Below are 25,430 nucleotides of genomic sequence, written 5' to 3' on the forward strand. Positions count from 1 at the left end.
CTGCCCTTGCCGTGGGAGCAGCGGTTTCAGTCCGTAAGGTCCCGAGCTTTGCCATTTCCTGGTAATGCGATCGCAGTAATGAGCGATAATGGATGGGGGGAAGATGCACCTGAAAGTGCGTGAGGATGAGACGTGTCCTGTGCCCGAGGAGGAAGCACTCTCTGCATTTCACTTCAGTGGAAGAAACGTTGCCGTCGTGTTGGAAACTAGGCTGACACATCAATTAACAGAAACCCGCACGCAGGGCCGCTTTTCACAGATGCATCACCAAAACCTCCACACATGGTTTAGGAGCGGGCTCTTGATTTCACTGCTGTCATCCTTACCTACTTTCTTTGTCTTATCTAAATCACTTGTCAGATTTTTGGTTTGGACAGTGTAATAGTTGTACAAAGTCTTAACTAAGTTTCTGAAAACAGCAAAGCATTGTCAGACCTCAGCCCTGCTCTTGAAGGGTGCTGAGGTCTAGTGATTCTTAAAGAGACTTGTTTTACAAAAGTGTTTACGAATCAAGCCGGAAAAACAATAGCAAGACGGTAGAAATCATGAACGTGTACGTTGACCAGTTTATATTTTATTAATAAAGTATGGTACTTCCTACTCCATGAAAGTATATGCGTAGGAACTACAGATCTTTTTTGGAGGCTGCTTTCCTGCAGTCATTGCTTTTGACAGACAGAAAAATTATGGAAAGAGGATCAAGCTTGAAAAAATGCTTTGCCATTGAACAAATATGTTATTATATAGTCATTTGTCACTGTGTCTTAATTTCCTTATACCTCTCCACATGCCTTTACAGTTGCTTATTCTTTCTAGAATTTTCTTTTTATTTTTTTTGTCAGCAAATTTAGTACTAGAATTCATTTCCCTGCATTTCCCTTATCAGGATGAGCACAATGGGGTTTTTTTAAAGTTCTTTATAAGAGAAGTTTAAAATACTCTGTTTCTCCTAGAGAATATTTACAAAACAGCAATAAAAAAAGTGCAGGAAGTCTTTAGGTGATAGAACTCCTGCACTTAAGCAGTAAAAACATACTTTTTAGGAAATGCTATGATTTTAGTAAATAACTGTCTTCGTATCTCTGAAAATGTTAAAGGTAGAGATAACTCTACCAATAGCAAGTTTGTAAGAATACAAAGGCTAGGGAATCTTAAAATAAGCCATCAGATGGTTTAGTATATTCTGAAATAAGCTTTTAAACGTGCTTCATTTGTCTTGTATTCATGCCAGGTAAAGAGTTTGCTTGGTAGCACAGATTGGGGATTTAGTAATTAAAAATAGCACTTTTTCAAGAGTTAAGCCTGTACTATGGCCATGTTTTTCAGACAGGAAATATCTGAGTTTTAATGTTACCTGAAAATGTACTGCTTTGAGTCAATTTTTCAGAAGCTTTCTGATTTCCTATGGAGTGGATAGTCCTATTGAGCTTTGACTGTAGAGAATAAGTTCATTGTTTGAATCTGCGCGGATTTGTAGGCTAGTGAAATAGTAGATGCTGAGAAACTCTAATTGCAATGCTCTTTCATGTTGTTAAAGGTGTGAGAGTCCTCGTAGATGCCAGAGAGAAACTTCATATCCCTTGGGGAGATCCTGCTAACCAGAGTAATGGAGATATGATGATGGCTTTTGATACTCGGTCAGTCACGGTGGTGCAAGGCATGGTGGAGACGGCAGTTTTTTTACAGTACCTTCCAGCCATAAGAGCTTTATGGGCGGATAGCGGTATCCAGCACGCGTACGACAGGCGCAGAGAATTCCAGCTGGTAAGATTTGTGTTTCAGTGTTTTTAACTGACTGCGTATGATTCTTGTTCCTGTGTTGCTTTTCTGTAAAACCCTGATCAAGCAGCCTCCTTACGGATCTTAAGCATTTTTGGATGGTGGGCTGTTGCACTGTGGTGTTGCAAACAGATGCATTTAGCTCCTTCCTCCCCCTTTTTTTAAAAACAAGAATAATAAAGAGCTTCTGACATAATTGTCCTAATTTCATATGTGAGAAAGTTGGGGTATAGAGAGCTTTTATGTTTTGTAACAAAGCTAGTACCTGTGTAGTCTTTTTACCATGTGATTATTTCCACCCTTTGTTAACTAGTGCATTGACTTAAAACAAAAAAATGGTTTGCAATAAAGAAAGACGTAATAATAATGTGATTTTTGACAAAAGATATGCATGGGTTAATGAGAAGAATTTAAAAACCACTCCCTTCTCTATTCCAATTTGAGCAATCTAGCAAACATTCCCTCTGTGTACTTCCTGTTTAATTTTGAATGTCTATGTTAATACTCATGTAATGAAATTTTTGTTATATTGAAGTTCTCAGCTGAAGATCGAGTATACAGTTTAATAGTGGGGTTGAGATGGAGTATACAATTCAGTAGTGGCGTTGGAAAGGAAAAAAAAACATGTCTTGGTTCTTGAGCTGGAGCTTTAACTGTCTGTGACAGCTTGCAGTCCCTTTGCTCCATTTCCATGCAAATGCTGCAAGAAGAAATGAAGAATTTAAGTTAAATTTGCTGTTTATGGGTTCATAGAACCAGTGGCGTAGGGTTTTGTGGGGGTGGGAGCTGAGAACCTTAAAATAGATTAAATCTGTTCTTGTAGGTCTCTTAAACCTAAGTGGCTTTATGTTTTTTGTATCTTAAAAATAACCTTTGTGTTAGTGTGAATCTGAACAATAGCTGATATGTCTCCTGTTGAGCTATTATGAATGGTTGTGTAATCATACTCTGACTTAAATAGGTTGTTTAAATATTCTACAAATATGTATTGCCCTGATCACGGAATGTCTTCTAGAGATTACAGAATGGGCAAGTGCTCAAGTAGCCTATCACCTGCCCAGCCTAGCTCTGAGCTATGTAAGTAAGTTTCTAATGAGACCTGTTGCTCCTTGCATTTTGCCTTCAAAGTGATCGTAAAAGGGTAATTGCTCTGCTGTAGTCAAGATCCTCTTCTGGTGCAGATATGACTTCTAGCGACGTAGTTGCTGTGCTGGAGTGATCTGTTTTAAAATCTGTTAAATAAAATTTTGTCATAGATTAAGCATGTTTAGTGACTTCAGGCTAAGTAGCAAAGGAAAAAGGAGCTATTACTGTTCTGTCATCTAGAGGCTTTGAGAAGTAGGTTCTTTCCATAACTGAAGTATGTGCAGAGTTTCACTTTGAGTAGGATTTGAAGAATGTGTTCTGAATCGGACAGAAAAAAAATATTGTTGCTTTCTTTTGGAAATCCCTAAATCTGTATAATGTTCTCTGCAAAAATATATATGGATCATGTTGTGTTTTAGGCAGAACTTAAGAGTATTTTTTTAAGTGCTCTTAAGTACTGTCCTAATACTAATTTTTGAAAGTAAGGTAACCGCTTTATTTATACTTACATTGCTTTATTTCCTAAATCCTTTCAAAATCTCTGCCAGAGATATTTATGCCAAGTTATAAACATGAGGGGGGAAAAAAAAAAGCTGAATGATGTCATTGTATTGAGTGCAGGCAATGTGATCAGTGCTGGCCAAGCGTGAAGTCTCAATTTTACCCCAGTAAGCTTCCAGCTTAAGTTATGACAGAGCTCCACGTGGGCAGCAGGATGGCAGGAAGACTCCTGAAAGCAGTACGTATTTTTGCCGTACCTGCTGGCAGGCTTTGTAGAAGAGTGTTCAGAGAGTTTAGATATGTGCTGTAATATGGAAGGAAGACACGGATGGTTAAGGAGGGAGTGACAGGCATACCCAAGTTAGGAGGTAGAGCAGGCAGAAGTTGGAAGAGACGCAGACAGTTCAGTTGTGTGGAGTACTGACTCTTGAAGTAAGGATTCAAGACTGGAAATTGTTAGCATTGTAGAATGTAGAGTAAGAGAAAAATACCATTCTACTTCCAGTTCAAGTGCTTGTGGCAAAAAATGTAATGAAAGGAGAGACCAGCTATCATTAGATGAGTAGGAGACCGGGAAAAGAGGCATAAAAAAACAAGTGTAAAATGCTGAGACTGAGCATGGTAGAACAGTATTGTTAGACTGTATATACTCTAACTTCTCTTCAGACTGAGGGAGTTTTAACTTTTTTCGCTGGACTGAGTTTGACACTGCACTGAAAAACATGGTTCACATTAAGAGAGTGCAGACAGGAATGCTGGGAAAGTATTGTTTATCATGGGAACAGGACACTTTGGGGCAAAGGTAGAAGTGAGCAAATGAAGAACAGAGCAGTGATAGATAAGGAGTGAAAAGTGTAAAAATTTACATAGACATTCTGGAGGAAAGGAAGCAAGAGTGTAGTTCTAGAAGTGGTTTTTAGCTTGGACAGATGGGAAGTATAGAGAAAGAGGGTTTAAGATTAAAGTTTCTGCCTGTATATGGTTAAAATTTAAAGATGTATGTACATTTGTGAGAGATCATTGAGCTGTTCTTGCTTTTTTCGTTTTTCTCCGTCATCTTTCACTTGCAATGCCAGAGATGATGCTAGGAGCCTAAGGAAACAATGTGTTCTTTTTATAGCAGTGTGAGGGAGGGGGGGAAACAGAACTTGGTTGTATTTTAATGGAATTAGAAATCAGCATTTCCATGTCTAGTTCACTGGAGCGTCCTTCCGCATTTTGTTAACTTAGAGTGGTCAAGGGGATAGTCAATATGATTTATTTTCCTTGGTATAAAAATAGGGGCCTTCTGGCCACTAACAACAGTATTTATGAAAATTCATTAGGTCACGCTTGTGTAGTGCTTGAAAACTGGAAAGAACTAATTACGGCTTAGGACAATATATGCCACTTTAATACTTCTCAGGTGGTTAGTATTATAATCCCTTAAATTTTATTACAAATTGAAGTCATTTGGGTCATAGTTCCACTAACACGGTGAACTAAAGACTATTTTGTCTGTGTAGCTTAGTCAGTTCCTGTAACTTACACTTAAGTTTCTGGTCATCCTCAAGCTTTCTGTCCTTCAACTACCAAGCTTGCCTTTCCTATGGCCTCTAGTCAGATGGCTAACAGGGATTAGTTACACAGTTAGTCTGCGTCAGCCTAACGTGTTTTGACACCTAATTAGCATTTCAGATTTCTCATTGCAAGTTGATTTCTGGTAAAAATCTCCTGAAATGACTTGGATAAACATACCCATTATCATAATTCTACAACATGAAAACCAATTTAACTAGACGTTTCCTAGCCTTTATATTTATACTCGTGAGCTATTCAGTTATGTGGTTGTAAAGGTTTGCTGTTCTCATTGAGATTGGCTTTGAGGCACTGGCAGCTGGGGAGTGTCTAGTGCTGGTGCTGCATGTCTAGTAACGCCAAGGAAAGCACTTCTGAGTAACGGTACCATTGTACACTGCCTCTCACTTCAGTGCGTTTGCTGTGAACTTGCATTTCTTGAATTCGCTGTGAAAGCTGTTAGCAGAGAAGCATTTTGAAGTAGTCTTCAGGAGTCTTCTAATTCTCGGAGAATGGAAAAGTGGGATGAGAGCCGTGTTGCTCAGATGCATGGTATGCTTTGAAGGTGTTAAAGGTTTGTTCTTGTTAAAGATAACTTCTCGGCGGGTTTGGATGTTTGCTACCAGCAATTGTTGATCTCCAGATAGATACTTTTTGCCCAACTTGCAAATGACATAGTGTTGGGGTTGTTTTTTTGTTTTAATGCCAAGAACCTGCAATACGCAGGGGCAGTGAGACGCTTTATTCTGTCTGCATTTGCATAGAACTGCAGACATAGATGATACAGTAAGGATAACAGGATATGCATTTACCTCTGGATCATGTTTACTTCTGTGACATGTCTGCAAGTGCTAGATCAGATTATAGAAGACAGGAAAAGGCGTGTTCAGCTTGAAGTTCTACAGCTAGATTTACTGCACCTTCTCGGTAGCATTTTTCTGTTGCAGAGTAGTATTTCTGAGAGGGTTGTTCAGTTTACTGGAAGATTGTATTTTATCTTATTCTAGTTAAGCTTTTCTGGGTTCTGTCTCTGAATATTGGTGGGGCTGTTGTACACACTAGAACATTGAATTAGCTCTACTGGAAATAGTGAGTCCTCAAATGGCCACTGCAAAGTATTAGCCCAAAGGTACCATTCTTTCAGGTGCACAGGCAACATGTCCTTGAAGTGTACTTGATTATAGAGTAGTGATCCTGTGGAGGTCAGTTGTGGTTGAAGCCAGACTAGGTTGCCAGATGTTGAGGTCTTCCTCTTTCTCAAGTGTGGATGCCCAATCTTAATGAAACAGTTGTGAGGTCAGTACTTCAGCATCTCTGAAGCCACAAGTCTAGAACCTGGAAAAAGAGTATTTTATCTGTTGTTCATTAAAAGTGTCTACACCATATTTGTGACACTGAATTTCAGATGCCTTTCAACAGCTTGTGCCCTCTGAATATGTTGATATCCCTCCCAGTATTCATCCTCTGCAACCTCCTAAATTTGGGCTAGAGGGAACTCCTCCCCGTTTCCCAGATCTCTCGGTTTTGAGATTAGGTGTTTGGTTGTCCCGCTCCCTTTCTACTTGAAGTGTGTAGGTGGTGTTTCTATTAGGACATGCTTGAGCGCATGAACTGTTGGTGGAAAGTTTCTCAGACTGATAGAAAAATCTTCTCTTGTGGACACGAGATCCAGTCACCCAGCGTTTCTGTAAACATGTGCATTGACTACTTGGGCACTTAATCATATAATTCGGAGTTACTTTATTTAAATACAGTGTTGTAATTACACTGACTATTGCTTAAATTTTTGTGGAGAAAACAAAAATGCTCCTGCTTTTTATGTATTGAAATATGAACTATTTTCCCCTCTTTCCCCAATCGATAGGTCTGCCAAACATCAAATCACAGGATGGCATGTGTACAGTGAGCATGACTCCTTAAAGCCCTTGGAAAGGTTAGAGCTACTTGCCATCTTTTGATCTTTATGCAAAAAAGATTTATCAAAGATTGTTGCTGTAACTATGGAAAGAAAAGTGCTTTACAAATTTATACTTAAAAATGAGTCATTCAAATCCTCAGAAAAGACTTGGAGTTCTTGAGGATTTGCTGTTTTTCCTGCCCCAATAACAAGATAATGCTGGCTTTGAGTTTGTATTAATAAGGCTTCATATAGGGATTAACACTAGAGTCCAACAACAAGGAGGGTTGAGTTTCCTTATTCTTGATTTGTGGCCAGAAACTCTTCAATGTGTATACTAGTGCTTTGGTAATGGGAATTGACCATAATATTTTAATTGAGCTGAATGATCTTCAGGTGTAGTTTTTATACTAATGGCACAAAGTGTCATTTTTTATCATTTTCCAAATTGGGCTTAGGACTTTTATTTCAGCCTCTGTGAGTTACTGTGCCTTGAAAGGCTGTTTCTGGGACTGCCTGCTTCCCTTTTCACCATTCTTCCTTTCCTGCTTGCTGACTTTTCTTGTTAGCAGTAAAATATTGAAGTGTTTGGAGAGGAGTGGTCTTGTATTGCCAATTGATGTTTTAGTGTAAGCTGGCCTGGTTTTACTGAAAAACATCTTTGCCATAATTTTTTTCTGAATGTTACTATTTTTCTTTTTTATATTTTTCTTTTTTGTTACTGTTATTTTTAAGCACAGATGTAGCTCTGGATTGAGATTGGGAGCAGTCCTGATGTGGGCATGCTAATGCCAGCGCACACACGCCATACAGAAGCATGACGAGTTGTCTTTCAACCAAGAATGATAGAAACTTTTGGAGTCTTGTGCACTACACTTAGCTTGTACAAGTGTATCTTTTCTGTGTGGTTTCAGTGCAACCTCTGAGGATGGAATTCTTAGTTCAGACTCAATCCAGATAATCTATTTATGGGGAACCACTTCTTTTAAAATGCAGACTTTCACAATACAGTGTGGGAGCAGAGCGATGTGTTCTTGTACATACTCTGTCTTGAACAGGCTATGTCATGTTCATAATCATGTGGCTTAGTTTCCTAAACATTTTTTTGCAGAACATTAAAAGGTGACCTACTTTTTGCAAAAATTTGGATTTCTGTAATTGAGCCTTCATTAAATAAAGGTAAAATGTAAGTGCCCTTCTGAATATGCTGTGCATGCCAACAACCTCTAAAAACTTCAGAGGAAGAGACTTTCTCAGCCTTTCACAAGTCTTGAATGTGTGAACCTGTTCTCAGCAGATTCTTCTCAGCAAATTGGTGCAAATGTGTTAGATGAGCTTTTGCTGCTTCTGCTGCTGACAGTGTAACATGAGACCTTGGTACAAATGTTCATTCAGAGCCCATTTCCTTGCTGGCTACTAACCTGCAAGATACTACACGTTAGTAGTACCTGTAGAACTGTTTTACTACATTACTTCACAGAATTTAAATGTAGCAATGGCTATACCATTCTCTGTCCATTTAGAAATGACTTCCTAAATGTAAACCAAATCTACACTACAAAGTCCCAGTATTCATAGCTGTCAGCAAATCTCCATGCTGGCAAAACGTGTGGTATGAATGCAGCTGTGATCTTCCATCTATATAGGTGAAATTAATTTTGCACCCGAGGCAAAGAATATGGAACGATCTTTTTCATATGTAGATAGGGGATCCTTTAGGATTAAGGTGCTATGCCAGGGGCAGCGCTGATTTGTGCTGCTGTTCCCTAATTTGAGGTGACTGTAACAAGACTTCAGCCTTAGAGGCTAGTTAAGTCTGCTCCCACTGAGCACATATTACACTCAGGTTGTATTTGGATGACTGTTTTGGCCGCCTTTATTGACCTAAACTTCAGTTAATGATAAATGCTATTTATGTGTTCTGAGTTCATGCTGCACCTTTTAAACAGAACTAGCAAAGCGGTAGGAAACTTTAGCTTGTGGTAGCTGAGGAAGTTGCTTAAGAAAATGTGAGAAAACATAAGTGCAGCTGACCTTACTACGTAAGAAAAGCGATAGAATAACTGTACTAGTGTTTCATGTACAAAGCAAGATAATCTCCATACCAGCGTTGTGTCTGCTGGCAGTTTTTTTTTGTAAGTATCTAAATTTACCACAAATCACTTGAGAAGTTCAGAAGGTGCAGAGCCTGCCCTTTTGCAGAACAGTGAGCTGTATCACTGATGGTGCTGATACAACCTAGCTGATACCAAGTGGTATCTTGTATTGCTCTGGAATATGAAGCCTTTGTTTATATCTTAAAGGTGAACAAATGGGTCATAGAACACAATATTAGTTAACTCAGCAGCCTCAAACAATAAATGTATTTAGTGCAAATAAAAATCAATAATCCTGGAGACTAGCCCCTGTACTCTACAACCCTTATGCTCTACAACTGAAGTAGTTTGACAGGTTGACTTTAAATGGTGAATAAAGAAAATGTGTAAGACTACATCAGCAGATAAAGAAGGTCCTAATTTATTTCCAGTATCTTCTCCACTTGCAATATCTACATTAACAACAAACATCAGGTAATACAGCTGGAAAAGTTGACAAATTCTAAATATAGAAAACACCCTGAATTCTTTATCATCACAATAACTGACAACTTCCACTATTTCAGAGATGAAAATTTTTGGACTAGAATAGGCAGTGAGCTGCCTTTTACAGCACTTAATTCACTGTACCATGGTGCTCTCTTCTCCGTCATGGTCATTCGTGCCTTAAATGGTTTCCCAGTACTTCATAGTCTCCTCAGTTAAAATAAGTGGAATATCATGCTCCTCTTCAGTGACTTAACCAAGGAACTGAAAAGACTCCAAATTCTTTTTATGGAAGAGAGGTACAGGAATGTGTAATCACACATGAGTTTCCATATCTTTTTCCCTTGTTTAATGATGCCAGAGAAGTCATTTTAAACAAACCGACGGGAGTCTCGGCAGACTGCCTGGAAGCGCTTCTCACTGGGCACATGATGGTATTTGATCACCCGCTGGTGACCAAATAAAGAGGATGTAGAATTTCCAGGCGAGGAAACACAGTGCACTGACACCATCTGTAATTCAAAATGCCGACACAAAATAGTATGTAAAAAAAACTCAGTGCAGGGTGATCTGCTGAAATTTTACATGTGGATGATATTGGGACCTTTGACTGTTTTCACTAGCAAATAATTATATAGTTGCTGTAGTAATTAATTTCTAGTTTTTCTATTTTTAGTTAATTTCTTGTATGAAATTCTACAAGTGATGCGAAATGGTTGCAACCTCTTCGACGTTGCTGCTGTTTAGGGAGTCTTGCGTACTTTACTGTTCCTTTGAGTGCTTTAGACGCAGCTTTGACTAATTTTTAAAAACACTGACATTCATGTAATGATACATATAGATCTTTCACAGAACCTAGTAAATTATCAGTGAATCTTGTCAGATAGCTTGTAACAAGAGCTGATGTATTAGTATGTCACCCTTTGCAAACAGAAATACCAGAACTTAATTGAAGTGGATTCTGCTAATTGAGGCAGAGGAAGGAACTAAAAAGCATTTGGTCATCTGGATTTCTCGTGAGGCTGAAATAGGAACCAAATGTACTTTAAAACCGAATCCTGGGGATGCTTCAGTGCATGCCTTGGTATCTAGTTTAGGGTTCTGATTTTGAAATGTTGTGATTTAGTTTACAGTGTATGCAATAATGGGTTTTTCAAGCATCTTAAAGTTCAATATGGCCAGTTTTAGTGCTGATATGTTTCCACATGCCAAATATTTGTCGTGTTTTTGGGAGCCTTTGCTGGTCTTGTATAACTTGGAAGCAAGTAAAGCTCTAAATGATGGATGGCAGATTTGCAGACTCACTACTGCTTCAGTGTTGGATTAAATGCAGTTTGAGTTGCAAACACATGAAGTCATGGAGCCAGTGGGTCAGTGCACTGAAAGAAGAGCAAATGTTTACAGTCTGGTTCCAGTCTGTTTTGTGTGCAAAACATCTGAAGTTTATATAGATGCTTCCCAGAGTGTAAATAGTAATTGAGAGGTAGCTGTTTCATCTTGGTCAGTGTATGTTTTCCTATGACTTCTAGGTCTGCATGTGTGCCATGACTTGGGAGATTTCTTTCATCAATGAAATTTGAAAATCTTTTGCAAAGTACCAGTGTCCTTCCTAAAGTAAACTTTCTGGAAGAGGAGTTTGGGTTGTAAATACTTACTGAGGCAGAGAGTAAAAAGATCTTTGAAGAAAGAAAGTGCACCTGATCTTGTGAAGAGCATATCGTAGTTTGATTTCATGGATTAATTTCTGTTCAGGTTCTGGAAAACAGAAACATCTTTGTTAGGTGCTCTGGTTCTGCATGTGTGGGGTCCCATATACCATTTATTGCATTTCTTAACCTGGCTCTGATCTCTAGAAGGGGCTGCACTAGACTTGAGTTTGCTTTATATTTGGAACCATTGGTGATCCTAAGGAAAATGACACACCAGGATAAATGCTGTGTATTCCTAGGATTTTTAATTGTGGGAACGAGTTTTGCTCTTGAGTTGTACAAATGGAATATCACTTCATACAACTAGTTTCTTAAAATTCTCAGCTGTTTATAGAATATAGCACATTCTGGTTTCCAAGTAGTCTTTCAGAGTTAGTTAGAAATATGATAACAGAGTGCCTTGCACAGAAGAAATTGTAGTTGTATAGGCTTTAATGGAATGCTGTTTCATGCCTAAAAGCTGTTGTGAATGTTCATATTTTTAAGGAAGTTTTGTTACAGATCTGGCAATTACATCCCTTCTTCAGGAGAGAGGAGGGATACTTGGCTAAGAAAAATGAAATTGAATTTCCTCCCTCTTAGGAAAGTAATTCAAAGCTGGAACAGTTTGCCGTATAGTATACTACTATGCAGATTAAGTTCTTCTTACTGCTCGATCATGTCTTCATTTGATTAATTGGGATAGCATGTTATGCCTGAAATCATGGAAATGCTGTACTGATGAGAGAAAATCTGAGTCTGAATTGTGTAAGTGAATGAGGCACTTTGAGGGGTAGTGCAAAACTGAATTTGGTGCAAGAAGAAGAAACAGCTGATAATGGAACCTTACTTGGAGTATTTAATTCTAGACTGATTTGCGCGTGGCTTGACTTACCTCCCCTCTTTCACTCGCAGCTGTTTGGGTATGGCAGCCGTAGCAGATGCTGCTGGGTGACTGTAGTGTGAGAGCTCAGGTTGGCGTGCTCTGTCGTCTTCCATTTGTTATCTACATTCTGAGAATTATGGATTAATTGGATTACATGGTAAATAGGGGATAATAGATTAAAGGGATATTATTGGGTTAAAACCCTTCTTAAACCCCTTCACCTTTCTTTGTTAATGCCATTATGCAAGATAACAATGTCAGTCATGAAATAAACTTAGTGTGACTCCTCCCTTCATTGGTGCTTTTGTAGCTTCATGCTATTAGGAGCCCTCCACCCAATGTGATCCAGCTGTTCTGAATACAAATTCTGCTCTGCTACGAAAAGGTTTTACAAAAGATTACTTCTATGAGTCAGGACTTCAACCTTTCCTTTTTTTAGGACAGAGACTCAGTTTGTGTGACCTAACACAAGACAAGTTTCACTTCTACACCGCATGATGCAGTTCTGATTGCTTTCAAAAAAGTCAAATACAACTCAAGCTGCACACAGGAAGTGCTGAAAAGAGGAAATAGGTTAGTTCTCTCAGAGGTAGGGTGAGCCGTGACGCCATTTGTGACATGTATTGGTGGAGAACAGGATTATTTTGTACTCCTGTATAAGCAAATGTAGCCTGTGTCTGAAACTCTCCAGTCTCACAAGGAAGCGGCAATTAATTCCAAATGTACTTAAAATTTATCTTTGAAAATGGGCAGATCAGATTTAAATGACAATTCAAATGGTTAAGCTGGAGAGAAAGAAGCTAGGAGGTCCTAAAAAGTCTAATCATGACATATGGTATCTGTCCTTTAGCCTTTTTAAAGCTGGTCAATCAATGCTTCCATTGGCAGCAGTGCCATTTTAAAGCAGTTTGCCCTTCCTTCTTAGGGAAGGAGGCACTAGTTTAACAGGGAGCAGTTGGCTGCTCTGCATATGGCTGCAGTAATGCCCTTGTGGGCATAAATGGAGACTGCTTTGTTTTGGCGGGAGTGCCCGTTTATACTGGTTTTAACATAACTGGCCTTAATTAACACTTAGAGAAAGGAAACGTACTTCTCTCCAGGAAATGTGTTTTGTGTTAGCACACTCTCAAATATTTTCTCCCAGACTTGCAGTTTGGTAAGTAAATATACTGTTGCTTACCTCGACACTTTTCGCTAAATACCTTTAGCACACTTATTAAAAATTAGTTATTTTATATGCTTATTGTAAACTCCTGAAACATTGCTAATAAAATTGCTGCTTAAACAGAGAGCACTATATCAAGTGTTAGAGCATAGGAGTGGCAAATTGTTTCCTCTCACCTTAGGAGATACCCAGCAAGTTGCCGAATTGCTGCTATAAAATAGGGAAAGTATCTGATTTTTAAATATAGTTTCTTGAATAAACAAGTTGTAGGTATGAGTGTGTAGAAGTTTTGTCCTATTCTGTTGACTGGGGCATGTTTGAAAGAGGAATCTTCATGAGAAAGCACTGGGAGGAGTGACCGGTGAGAGAAATTGATTTGTAGAAACCTGAAAACTATGAAAGAATCAAGATTATTTTGTTTACCTTCAAGTCTGAGGCCAGCAGAGAAACACAACCAATTCAGTGTCTTGACATAAGACTTGATTCAACTTCTACTGGTCTAACAATCCAACCAGTTATGGATTTGAGCTCAATAATATAATCAGGATTAGGTGCATTTACAGCATAAATGTATCATCTGCTTCTTTTTTATAACATTATGGACATCCCTCATTTGAGTGGAGGGGGAGGAGGTTGTAGTGCTCACTAATACCTCTCCTACGAGGAAATCGGCATTGATTTGAGTAAAACATTTCTCCATTAATTATCTCTGTGCTTATTATTGAAATTTCAGAAGACATCTGGTTAAACTTCAGCAGCAGCAGTATTGACCTGCAGTCAGTCTTTTGAATCAGCTTGGGGTGGGGTGTCAAGAAAATAAAGGTTAGAGATTCTTTTCCTGGATTCTTTGCCAAAATCCTCAGATGCGGATTTGTCTGGATTAAGCCTCTAACAGAAAAAAAATTATACGTAATGAAGTGTATGGTATAAGGATTACTAAGGTGTTGTAAGATGCAGAATTTTAAGGCTTTGGTTTTTCCTCCATCATCTTTCTTCAAAGCTGCTTTTCCCATGTTATCGGTGGTTTGGTTTGCGTGTCAATTTAGGCATGTACATGATAGCCTAAAAACATTGTCATTACCTGTTCTTATTCTAAACTAGGCTTTTAAAAAAACTTTTGTTGTTTTTGTTTGTGTTTTTCTGGGTTTTTATTAAATAAAATAGGAAATCTTTGTTTCTTTTTTCCCAGAAATTCAAACAAGGTCAGGAAGAGAGAATGGTGGTTCCTATAATTCTAATCTAGAGTTACTCCTATTTTCTTTTAAGTGTCTGATTTATTCTTTCAGATACTTAATAAGTCTTACCAGTTCAGTATGTTCCACTGAACTTGCAGACAAATGTAGATGGTTTGATAAATTGTATGTTTCTTTCTTTAAACCTTGTGATGACTAAATCTTTATTTGATGCTTTTTTCTCTCTCTCTCTTTTTTTTTTTTCCTTTTAAGTGATTGCTTTTGGAAAAAATGTGTCTGTGCTTCCCTAGAACAGCTAAAAAGCCATTTGGCTATGCTAAGGTTTCAGCAAATCATATTTAGATTGCTGACATTGTTTTAATGGAAACCAAATAAATTGGTGCCACTTCCTGGGTTTAAAAAATGTGTTCATCTGTTGTGTATTTCATGTAGTTGTCTTTGTTTGTTTGTTTGTTTTCTTCCCTCCCCAAAAATATTTTTATGGTTACTTTGCTTTAGGCACTAACTAGCAGCATTTTAGAGAGTAATCTCTCTCTGTGCCATGTTTTGTTTATAAAAGATAACTGATCTGGTTTACTTCAGAAGACCACAGGAGCAGCTGCAATATGCTATTATCTTATAAGTAAATGACCAATATGTGCTGTAATCCTGTCTGTGTAGAAGGCGTGCATTACATAAAACTTGAGATATTTCATTGTACAGGCATGAGCAAGACTAGTTAAAATAAATGCAGTGTTGTCAGGGAAGCTGCTGTTGTAACATCAAGTACCTTGATATGAATATGATTTAGTTGTGTTTTCTTGTAAATCACTTGTACGTTCACGGTGAAATGACTTGGCTTGGCTTTCTTCAGTAAGGATCACAAGACTCCAGGAAGCACACAAGCTGTTTTGATTCAAACCTCTCTGAAAATGGAATACTTGACAGTTACGAATAAAGTTATTTAGCAGTCAACTTCCTGTGGTTTACATGCGTTTATGAATCAGGAGGAGGCTGAAGGGCTGCAGCTGAGATGGGTATACTCTGTCAGAACAAAAAAGGGCATCTTCTACAAGCAATCACTTTGCTTAAAATCTGATACTCTGATATGATTTATTTAAATACTGTATTAAAAGAGCAAAAGCACAGTCACCTAACAGTGGCAGATTTTTGAAGCTGATGTGTAGGCCATTCATTCTGTTGTATTGGTGTGCGTTCAATAAATTTGCTTTATTGCTTTATTCTCATGCATATGAGAAATGTGCTCAAGCCTGCATTTGACTTTGTCACTTCTATTGGCATCTTTGGGCCTGCGCTTTAAGTTAAGTAGAAGGAAGCGGGCAGCGGACAAGTAAGGCTTAATGGTATGATTCCTGCAGTGTAACAGGTCGTTGGTAACCTTCAACCACACTTCAGAAATTTACAGTTCAGAACTGCTCAACTGTAAAAATTACTTTGAAGGGTTCACCTGTGTTAAAAAAACCCCAAAAGTTCACCTGTGACTAATTTAAGACCTTCACATCACTGTATTTTTTTAACTAGAACTTTGATTTAAATTTCCATCGTATGTGCTCACAGAACATGGGTGTGAAAACAATGGGGGTGTAATGGAGACCTAAGGAATTTTTTAATGGGGTCAGATCCTGCAGTTTCTCCGTCTCCTGTTGATTTTTGTCTTTGGTGTGGCTCCTTTGCGGCGTGACGGCAGCAGATTCACTGCTGCAGCAGCCACATGGCAGGGGCTGGACGTGGTCAGCCACACTGGAGTTAGTGGGGCCAAGTGGGGAAACCCAGTTTCTTTTTTCTAATCATCTTGGGTAAACCAGAGAGTTTACAGTTTGTCTAAAGGGAAATTCTAGAATGCGACAACTGTCTGTTGACTACAGCCATTTAAATGTAGCCATCGATTTACAGAGGGAGATCTAGTTCTGCATCTAAAATCAAGAAAAAGTAGCTTAGCACAGAAGCTGTCTTTAGAGCTGTTGTCGTACCAGGTTGTGAATAGATGGTCTTCTTACTCAGTTTTAACAATTGCTGGCATTAAGGCTTTCCTTGATTGTTGTGTGGTGGGTTTTTCAGTGGGTTTCTCTTCATTATTGCATAAAATACATAGGTTCACTCCTTTGGAAAAGGATTGGAAGTCTTGCTTGGTTGCTTTGTGATGCCGCCTTTTTGAAGCTTGTTTAAAATGGGTCAAAAGTCTTCAGTTCTACAGTAGTGGATTCTGATAACAATCTGTTAGTTGTGGTAGTTTGCTGTTCAAGACTATCTGTACTTAGCAGAGCTTAGCCTGCTAATACAAAGATGTCCAGGTCAGATAGAAAATTACCAATAGTCAAGGTACTGGCTTGTAGCTGTATGATATGAAGGGGTGTTTGGAGTGTGATGGAGGAACAGATGATGAATTTGAAGCTGTTGTAAGTTCTTGATGCTGTGCAAATTGCTAAAAGCCAATGATTGAACAACTTTTATCCGTAAATACACAGTTCAGTCATGTTGGTGGCACTTGCTTGATGTATCGTATTGGTTGTCAGAATAGATTTTCATAAGGGAAGAACCCAGTGACTGAGCCAAACATGTGGAGGAGGGAAACTGGTGTGTCATTGCTTTAACTGCGTTATGCTTGCAACTGATGGCTTTTGTAGTTTATTCTCTTAAGTTTCAGAATGGCCACCTTGATACTTGTTTGCCCTTGACTTTGATAGGTGACAGCCTAGAAAGCTAAGCAGTCTGCTCGGTGTGCTTTCTGGCAGTTACTTTACTGTTGGACGTGTGGCTCTAGAGCATTGCTGCTGCTGCAGGCTGATGTGTTTTGCATTCATGTTTTCAGGAAATCCCGTCTTTTGGGAAGCTGCTTCTGGGGATGTTTTGTGACTTTTACAGGCTGCGGCTTACTTGTCTGCTCTAACTGCTCAATCCATTGCAGTAGCAGTAAGCCCCTGGACTTAAAGGAGAGGTAGCAAGTCATGCATTCCAGTACTGTGGAGTTAATGCTTCTTTAGGGAGTAGGCATTGCTATAAGTACTATAAAAAAGAGCTGTCTAAGATTAAAATATATGTATGTATGCATGCGCGCACACACACATATGCATACTCAACAGCCTTTGAGGCCCAGGTATTCTAGAATAAATACCTGCACTTAATGAGTCTGAAATCTGACGTAGTCCTGTGGGGAAGGGAGGGTTGCCAGCTACTACTAGGACCTTAGAAAGAGACTAAGTCTGACCTTAAACTTCACTTTGTCTTAATATTCAGCTGCAGACAGTGATCTTAGTACTTGGAAGGCCTGAATTCTGATCCTGTTACTCCTGCTTGGGAAGCTTGATGGATTTGTGCAACAACGTTTTGTATTTTTGTTTTCTGTGAAATAGGAATGCTCTTCCCCATACGCTTTCCTTACAGAATTGAGGCTAGAATGGATTTCTGAAGTGCTGAAAAACATGTAGGTGTAAAATACTGCCGTCATTGCAAGCAGTTGCTGCTGTGTGCTGCCAGGCTTTAAAATGCTTAGTGTTACGGCTGCAGTTGGTCACCCTAGGGAAAATCGGTAATGTTAAGCCAAATAAAAGGTAAAATAAGGTAGTAGAACTGTGTTGGATGCTTTCCCTGCAGGTGTGTCAAGCACAAGGCGTGTTTCAACCAGAGTCCCAGTCTTGCCTAATTAAAAGTTGATGTTCAAATTGCACACTTAAAGGTGCAGTATCTACTTGTAATATGTAACTTTTTTTTCGTACTTGGAAAACTTGCAAAGGTACCTGGCTAGTATCTACTTGCAATATGTAACTTTTTTTTAGTACTTGGAAAACTTGCAAAGGTACCTGGCTTCTATGTCTGCCAGAACCCTTTTTGAACTGTTGTTTAGCCTGCCCTACTTTACTGCTGCTTAGATGACACAGTTTGTAATACTGAGGTTTGATATTGTTCCTAGGTAAGTTTGCGGAGTTCAAATTCAAGTGAGGGGAAGTTATTATCAGGGTGTAACTCCTGTCCTAATTTACTTGTCTGGCACAGATGTAGTCACCCCAGCCTTGGATGCTTCTTGAATTTCTCATCAAGAAAATTCAGTCAGAATTCTTGCTCTTCTGTCTGCAGAGTGAAAACACAGATGGTTTTTTTTCTGTATTTACTACAAAGTAAATAAATTACAGCTTGGTAATCAAGAGCTTTCAAATGGAAGCATGTTTCTGCTTCTATGATGATGCTGGGAATCCTAAAAAGGTACTACTTTCCTTTGCAATAAATTCAATCAGTACATTACCTATTGCAAGTGAACTCAGGTCAGCAGCATCCTTGTAAGAGTTCTTCCTTAATCCCAGCACCCTAATGGAGTCCTGGAGAGCGGACTTGTAGTTCAGGCTTACAATAAAAAAATTCTTTAGTTCTGCATTACTGGAGGGATTAAAAACTACATTTGCTATTTGCAAGGACAGTGATGGCTTGAATCCAGAAGATAACCTATATAGTAGGTACCATGCAGTATGGCAGCACGGAGCTCTGTTCCTTACTCCCAGAGTAAGGAGTTCTTGTCCCGCTTGGTCTCTGATAAGAAACTTTACTAAAATGCGTTATCTGTGGTTTCTCATCCTCTATGCTGCTAGTCATTTGCTGTGTTCAGGGGAAGTACCTGTATGAATGGGATCATATGGCGATACAGTCATAAATTAACTTATCTCCAGTGTATTTGAAGGTCTGCATGTGCAGACTCTTAAGGTCCATTCCACCCCAAACCATTATATGATTCTTCAAAGGTTTAGAAGAATTGAATGTATCTTTTCATAATGAAGATGTGGTTGCTTCCTTGATGCTACCTGTGGTTAGCACTGTAGGATTTATTTAGCAATTCTAAACTTGAAAAGAATATAACTATTAAATGTGCCTACCTATGCTTTTAAACTTACATATTAACTGGCTTAAGAATAAAATGTCAGTTATGTTCTTAGGATAGCCGCTTAAAAAAATGGTAGTGATTAAAGCTTACAACACTTAAATCTAGATCTCAGTAAATTAACTGGACTTCAGAATGTAAAATATTGGGATCAAGTGTGCCACTTATTTAAATAACCATTTGCTTTGTTTTTAGGGGGAATCTGTAAAGTATTTCTTGGACAACTTGGATAAACTTGGAGAACAAGTAAGTTTTTTGGTTTTTTGGGGGTTTTTCTTAGTTTTTTTAGTCTTGAGTTTTAAGTAGTCTTTGTGATCTCTGGGTTTTAAACAGACAAAATGTAGTTAGTGTCTACTCAAATAACTTTAGCTAACTTTGACTATCCCATTATCTCAGCAGTTCATCACTGACATGTCAAAACCACAGGGCAATGCAAGGGCCAAGAGACTTTTTGGAAATAAAACTTCTGTAGAAATTGACCAAAAACCAAGTTACAAATGCTTATCCAGTCAGAAGACTGTTAAAGTAGCACTTCGACACTAACTGATGTCCAAAAATGACTGCTTTTGTTTTTACATATCCAGTTAGGGACACTAAGTTAAATGAGTGTGCAGGTCAGCGGTACCTTTCTGTAGTTACCTACTTTAAAATAAACAAACTTGCTACAGAATAAAATCTAATTTCTCCGAGGAAAAAGCTGAAACTTCTGTAGAATACTTTTTGATAGAAATGTTGGTTACTGCTTGAATAGTGAAGTTGTATGGCGATACTCATTAGTCGTATATTGAAGAAAAGGCATGTGGAAAAACTGCATTTAAAATGGGATGCTAGCTTGAACTCTGTAGGGAGGCAATTTCTCCGTGGTCATTTCCAGCTGATGGCTAACAAATGGTGAAGGAATCCAAACCACTTCAATTGAATCCTGTTACATCATGTTTAATTTCATTTTTCTTTTCAACAGATAAGAATTTAATTGTAAGCCAGACTTTTTCTGCTTTGAACTGTCATTTTTCTAAGTAGAGCACTAGTGATCATCTTGCAGAATGCATCTGCTTCCCAGATATCTTGCTTGAGAACTCCAACACTCCCTCTCCGAATTTTGATTTGGGCTTCTGCTAATGGTGGATTTCTCATGGTCTTTGAATCCAATGCGGCTTCAGTTTTGAAGGTTCCTTGCACACACCTTCCCCCCCCAGATTTTTGCAGCTTGTTTTCAGAGTTTTTAATTTAGAAGCCTTGGTCCATTCTTTGATTAATGTGTGAAACTTGAATTCACTGGGGTTTTTAATATTTTTATATAGACACACACTTATTGTAGGTCTGATGTTGCTGTGGGAAGGCTGAGCTCTGAATTACAGCTTTTCTGGTTTAAAGTTACACCAAATGGTGTTGAGATACAGAGGCATTCTTCAAGATCTGTCATAGGAAATGCTAGGTCTTTGTGGGAAAAGTGCTAGCTAAGTTTTGTTACTGAGTGAAAGATTTGATAGGTTCTTCTCGTTTATTCTTATCTATATGCAAGATTTGTCTCGTTATTATTTCCCCAAACTGTATTAATACAAGTATTTTACTGTTCTTATCTGTTATCTGATACAACTGGGCTGGCCTGCAACTAAATTGGTTATAAACAGATAGACCTGCAGTTCATGTGCCTCTTGCCAAAAGGGAACTGATGATAACAACATGTAGGAAAAATTTTAATGTTCAGATTTAATCAGATCAGCAAAATAAGAGTAGCTGGCTGGCATATACATGTGGGATCAGCTGGATTCCTTGCAACTGTTTGTTGTCATTTCAACTGCCAGTGCAGACTCTATGTATTCATAATATCTAATGGAGAGACATTACTTTCCATGTTGTGGTTGGATCTTATTCATGCCTTAAATTCTAATTTTAACTAGGCAAACAGTGATGTGATAGCCAAAAGAGCTACCTGAAAACCAAAAGAAGTCCTTTAGAAGAAAACAGACTATAGTGAATTTGAGGAAGGAGATAATTCAGGAAGAAAGCACATGTTCTGAGCCAAAATCAATATGTATCCTTGGGAAGAGCTGCACAGAAAATAAAACAAAAAAAACCCAAAACCAAAACACAAACCAACCAACCAACAAAAAAAAAAAAGTAAGATGGTGAAAAAGAAAACAGTCAACATGGAATATTAGGCAAAGCGTAGAAAAGGAGAGTCTGCTTGGGGATGCTTGCAGGAAAAGTACCAATTGCCATTGGCGAAACATTGAAAGAACTTTGAAAACAGTACTCAGTGCTGTCCAAGGAAAACATTCACCTAATGCTGCAGTCTTCAGATACGGAGAATGGGATCAACAGTGAGAAAGGGGCTAGTTCAGAGTCGCTACAGTGGCAAGCTGCTACTATCCCAAGGATCTGGGCAGGAGGAGAAAAAACATAATAATCCCTCAAAAAGATAACTAAAATACTGGGAGACTTCTTAAGAGTTGTTGAATTTAGTTTCCTGTAGCCAAATGATGGCTGTATACCAAGCCCTTGACTTCCAGTGCACTCAGTTGCATCAGAGTAGCCATTATCTGGTATAAAACATGGTAAGTTTTCTGTGTGTGTAGAACTTGAAAGCACTAGAACGGATTTTATTTGTGGTTTCAAGTGTGGAAGGAATTTTAAATGAGTAATACTTGAGAGGGAATTTGTCAGGAATTCTAGGGATAAGCTCCTTGTTCTTGAAAGCTTTACTGAATAAACGTTACAGGCCAACTTCCAGAAGAGTTTGCTTTGTGCTCTTGTTTCAATGTTGAAGGTATATATGGCTTTGCCTATTATTGATTGATTTTTATTTATTTACTTTAATTTCAGTCACTCCTGAGCTTTCCTAAGACTTTCTGGTTTTGTTCTGAGAACTTGAGACTAACTTCCTGAATAACAAAAAATAATACTTTTCTGTTTGAAGGATTGAATAAGTATTGAACCTGTGACATTCTTTTGCCTACATGTTAACAGTTAACTTTACTCAAAATCCCTTCACATGTGCCCAATGATATTTGGTACATTCATTGCTCTGTTCCTCTGATTGTTCTCAGTTTTTGGTAGAAAAGACCCAAGATAAATGTAACAAAGAAAGAGAAAAATCTTATTACCCTTTGAAGTTGCTTCTTTTAACCAGACAAGGGGGTGGCAGCATGTATGTGCTACTCAGTTTGGAGAGAACATAGTACTGCTTTAGCCGTTCAACTCTCCTGCAGGGTTAGGTGGTGCGGGTTTTGGATGTGTAATAGTACTACAGCAAAAAGTGCAGGATGGGAGCCTGTGCTTCAGGAAGCTGCTTTGTAATTTGCGCCATGATAAAAATGAGTGCCTAAGTCATGGGCAGCTCGAATGAAGAAACCTGGGAGTTAAAAGAAAACAGTCTCTCTCTAGCTAGTTTCACTGTTGAGCTTCCATAGTCAAGCAAAATGATCCTTGAGTGTTTGGAACATTACACTCACTTTTTTTAAAATTGCTTTCTTAAAGGCTGTGGATAAAACTTGCCCAGCTGCCTTAAGCTTGGAATACTAGTGTTTAAATAGCCATGTAGTTGTGTGTTTGTTCCCCCTGCCCCAGCCTACTGGTGGAATCAGACTTTCTGGGCCATGGACTTACACATCTTTATAAAAGCTCCAAGTCTGGTAACTGGCACTGTCAAAGGAAGATTGTAGATCATTCACTGACGAGACTAAAATTCCAACTCTGAAACCTAAGTCACTCTCTCTCTCTCTGAAGTTGTGAGAAATGATGGAAAAATGTAAGGAGGAGTTTCCATAACAAGTGAACAACAAAGCTTTAAACTTCAGCCTCAACCAGCTGTCTGTTATAGATGCACTTTTTAAATAGCAGAAAGACTTGAACCATATGGAAAAGTGTAACTCTAAAAATGAAGAAATCCTCAACAGAAGTCTTGATTTTCATGCTGTCAAAAGCTGACTAATAACAATTCCTCTTCCTCTTAGCATCTGCATCCATTGATGATGATTGTTCATGTAACAGTCAAAAAAATACTAAAAAACCCACTTATGCTGCTTACTTAATTCTGAGGGAAAAGTCAGGCTCGAGAACTTCAGAGTACAGCTGTCTCAGGTGCCCTCCTAGGCTGACCTAGTGGGAAGGGGCTGCTGTCCTCAGCTGCCCGTTTCTTCTGTTCTACTAATTGCGCAGTATGTTTTGGACAAAATCAGGCTGTGTGAGCTCACAGGTGTGACATACAGCTAATAGAAGTGACTTTTTGGACTGATACAGCTGGATGCAAAAGATCCATGGCACCAACACAGCAAGTCGCTTAGGTTTTGCTTTTCTGGCATAATTGATTGCCTTAAAAGTTACTTACTGGAGCAGCTCTTTTTTCTAGAAGCAGTTGTGCAATATGCATGAGAACGCAGGAAGAACTGAGTGCCCATAGTTAGAGTGAGATACTACCGTGGTTACTGATTTGAGAAACCTGTGTTAGACCCCATTTGCTGCATTGCAGTGTTGGCAGCCAGCATGTTTCCCAGCTTTCTGGGAAGAGGATGAATGAAGCATAAAGTAATCCAGAATGAGGGAGACTGGCATGAGGAACTGATGGAACACACCTCTCAGGTTGTTTATGGATCCTTGTCATGTGGCAAATGGAAAGCTTCAGTTCTCTGGGGTACATGTTTTGATTTAATATTGAGTATGTTTCCTGCTTTGGACTCTAGATCTTTCCAAAACGCTTCAGTGTTAGTGTATAAATATCCATACATGTGTATGTTTATTTAAAACCTCGTGCTGTTCCTTTGCAAACTTTTCTCTTGATTGCAAGTCAGCTATGATCACCATGCCTGTGACTTGTATCCTAATCAACAAACTCTCCTTTATATATATATTTTTATTTTTTTTTAGGATTATCTTCCTTCACAGCAAGATATACTGCTGGCACGAAGACCCACAAAAGGGATTCATGAGTACGACTTTGAAATAAAAAATGTTCCTTTCAAAATGGTTGACGTAGGTGGGCAAAGGTCAGAACGGAAACGGTGGTTCGAATGCTTCGACAGTGTCACATCAATACTCTTCCTTGTTTCCTCGAGTGAATTTGACCAAGTGCTTATGGAGGATCGGCAAACAAACCGCCTTACGGAATCCCTGAACATTTTTGAAACAATAGTCAATAACCGAGTTTTCAGCAATGTCTCAATCATTCTCTTCTTAAATAAGACAGACTTGCTTGAGGAAAAAGTACAGAAAGTGAGCATCAAAGACTATTTTCCAGAGTTTGAAGGGAATCCCCACTGCTTAATAGATGTCCAAAAATTCCTGGTGGATTGTTTTCGTACTAAACGCCGGGATCAGCAGCAGAAGCCCCTCTACCACCACTTCACCACTGCTATTAACACAGAAAACATCCGGCTAGTTTTCCGTGACGTTAAGGATACCATCCTTCACGACAACCTCAAGCAGCTTATGTTACAGTGACATGCAAAAGACATTTTTCTTTGAGTAAATTTTGTGTGTTGTTTTTTTTTAACTAGAAGTTTACAGCGGGAGTAGAGAAATCCAGATCCTGTCAGACTTCTTGAGATGTGGCTAAAAGCTGCTGCTGAACACATTATTGCCAATTTCTGCAGAAATTCAGGCTTAATCTCTTCCAGTGTAGCTTCAAGTTGACTCAAGTTCTAAGTTTATAGCAGACCTATGTCTAAGTTACCTGTAAAGTGATAAATTTGACCTTTTATGAACACGTATATTATCCTAGAAAATTTATTCCACCTTCAGAATTCCAAGTCCAAACTTCAGTGAAATTGTTGCCATTGTTAGGCTGTGGCACTAATTTAACAGGGGGAGAAACTTTTCACATCTAACTTCATTATGAAGACTCTGATACTATAGCTGACTTATGATTTCTCAGGTCTATTGTTGGATAGAAATCCCATAAATCCCTTGCTGGAATCATCTGTTTGAAGCTAGGATTCCCGGGTGTAACGTACTTCCTGTTTAAGTATAAATCTTTGCATGGGGTTTGAATAGGAGATGCTTTAAAAATACTTAGATTGGGAGCTTCAGATGGATCTGGCAGGAAATACTAACGCAGGCAGAAGTGTAGTGACGAGGAATTAGTGAATGGCACAGTACACGGTTTCACTTTATTGCATTGTACGTACGTCTTAGAGCCATGGCAAAGCACAGAGCACTATGATACGGTCCTCTTGAAATTCTGATGTGGGAAGGGGAGAGGAAGTTAAACTTGTATTTCTTATCTTCACTAACC

At 38.7% G+C, this 25,430-nt stretch overlaps 1 protein-coding gene across 1 annotated transcript; it reads left to right on the forward strand.

Moving 5' to 3' along the window:
• Window positions 1–1,515: 1,515 nt before the first annotated feature.
• Window positions 1,516–25,430, forward strand: GNA13 (guanine nucleotide binding protein (G protein), alpha 13). The gene is made up of 3 exons (XM_009695723.1): window positions 1,516–1,764; window positions 19,394–19,444; window positions 24,065–25,430. The coding sequence occupies exons 1-3, from the start codon at window positions 1,516–1,518 to the stop codon at window positions 24,635–24,637; spliced, it is 873 nt and encodes a 290-aa protein (XP_009694025.1). The 3' UTR covers window positions 24,638–25,430.

Source organism: Cariama cristata, unplaced genomic scaffold (assembly GCF_000690535.1).
Source record: "Cariama cristata isolate BGI_N322 unplaced genomic scaffold, ASM69053v1 scaffold22482, whole genome shotgun sequence".
Lineage (NCBI taxonomy): Eukaryota > Metazoa > Chordata > Aves > Cariamiformes > Cariamidae > Cariama > Cariama cristata.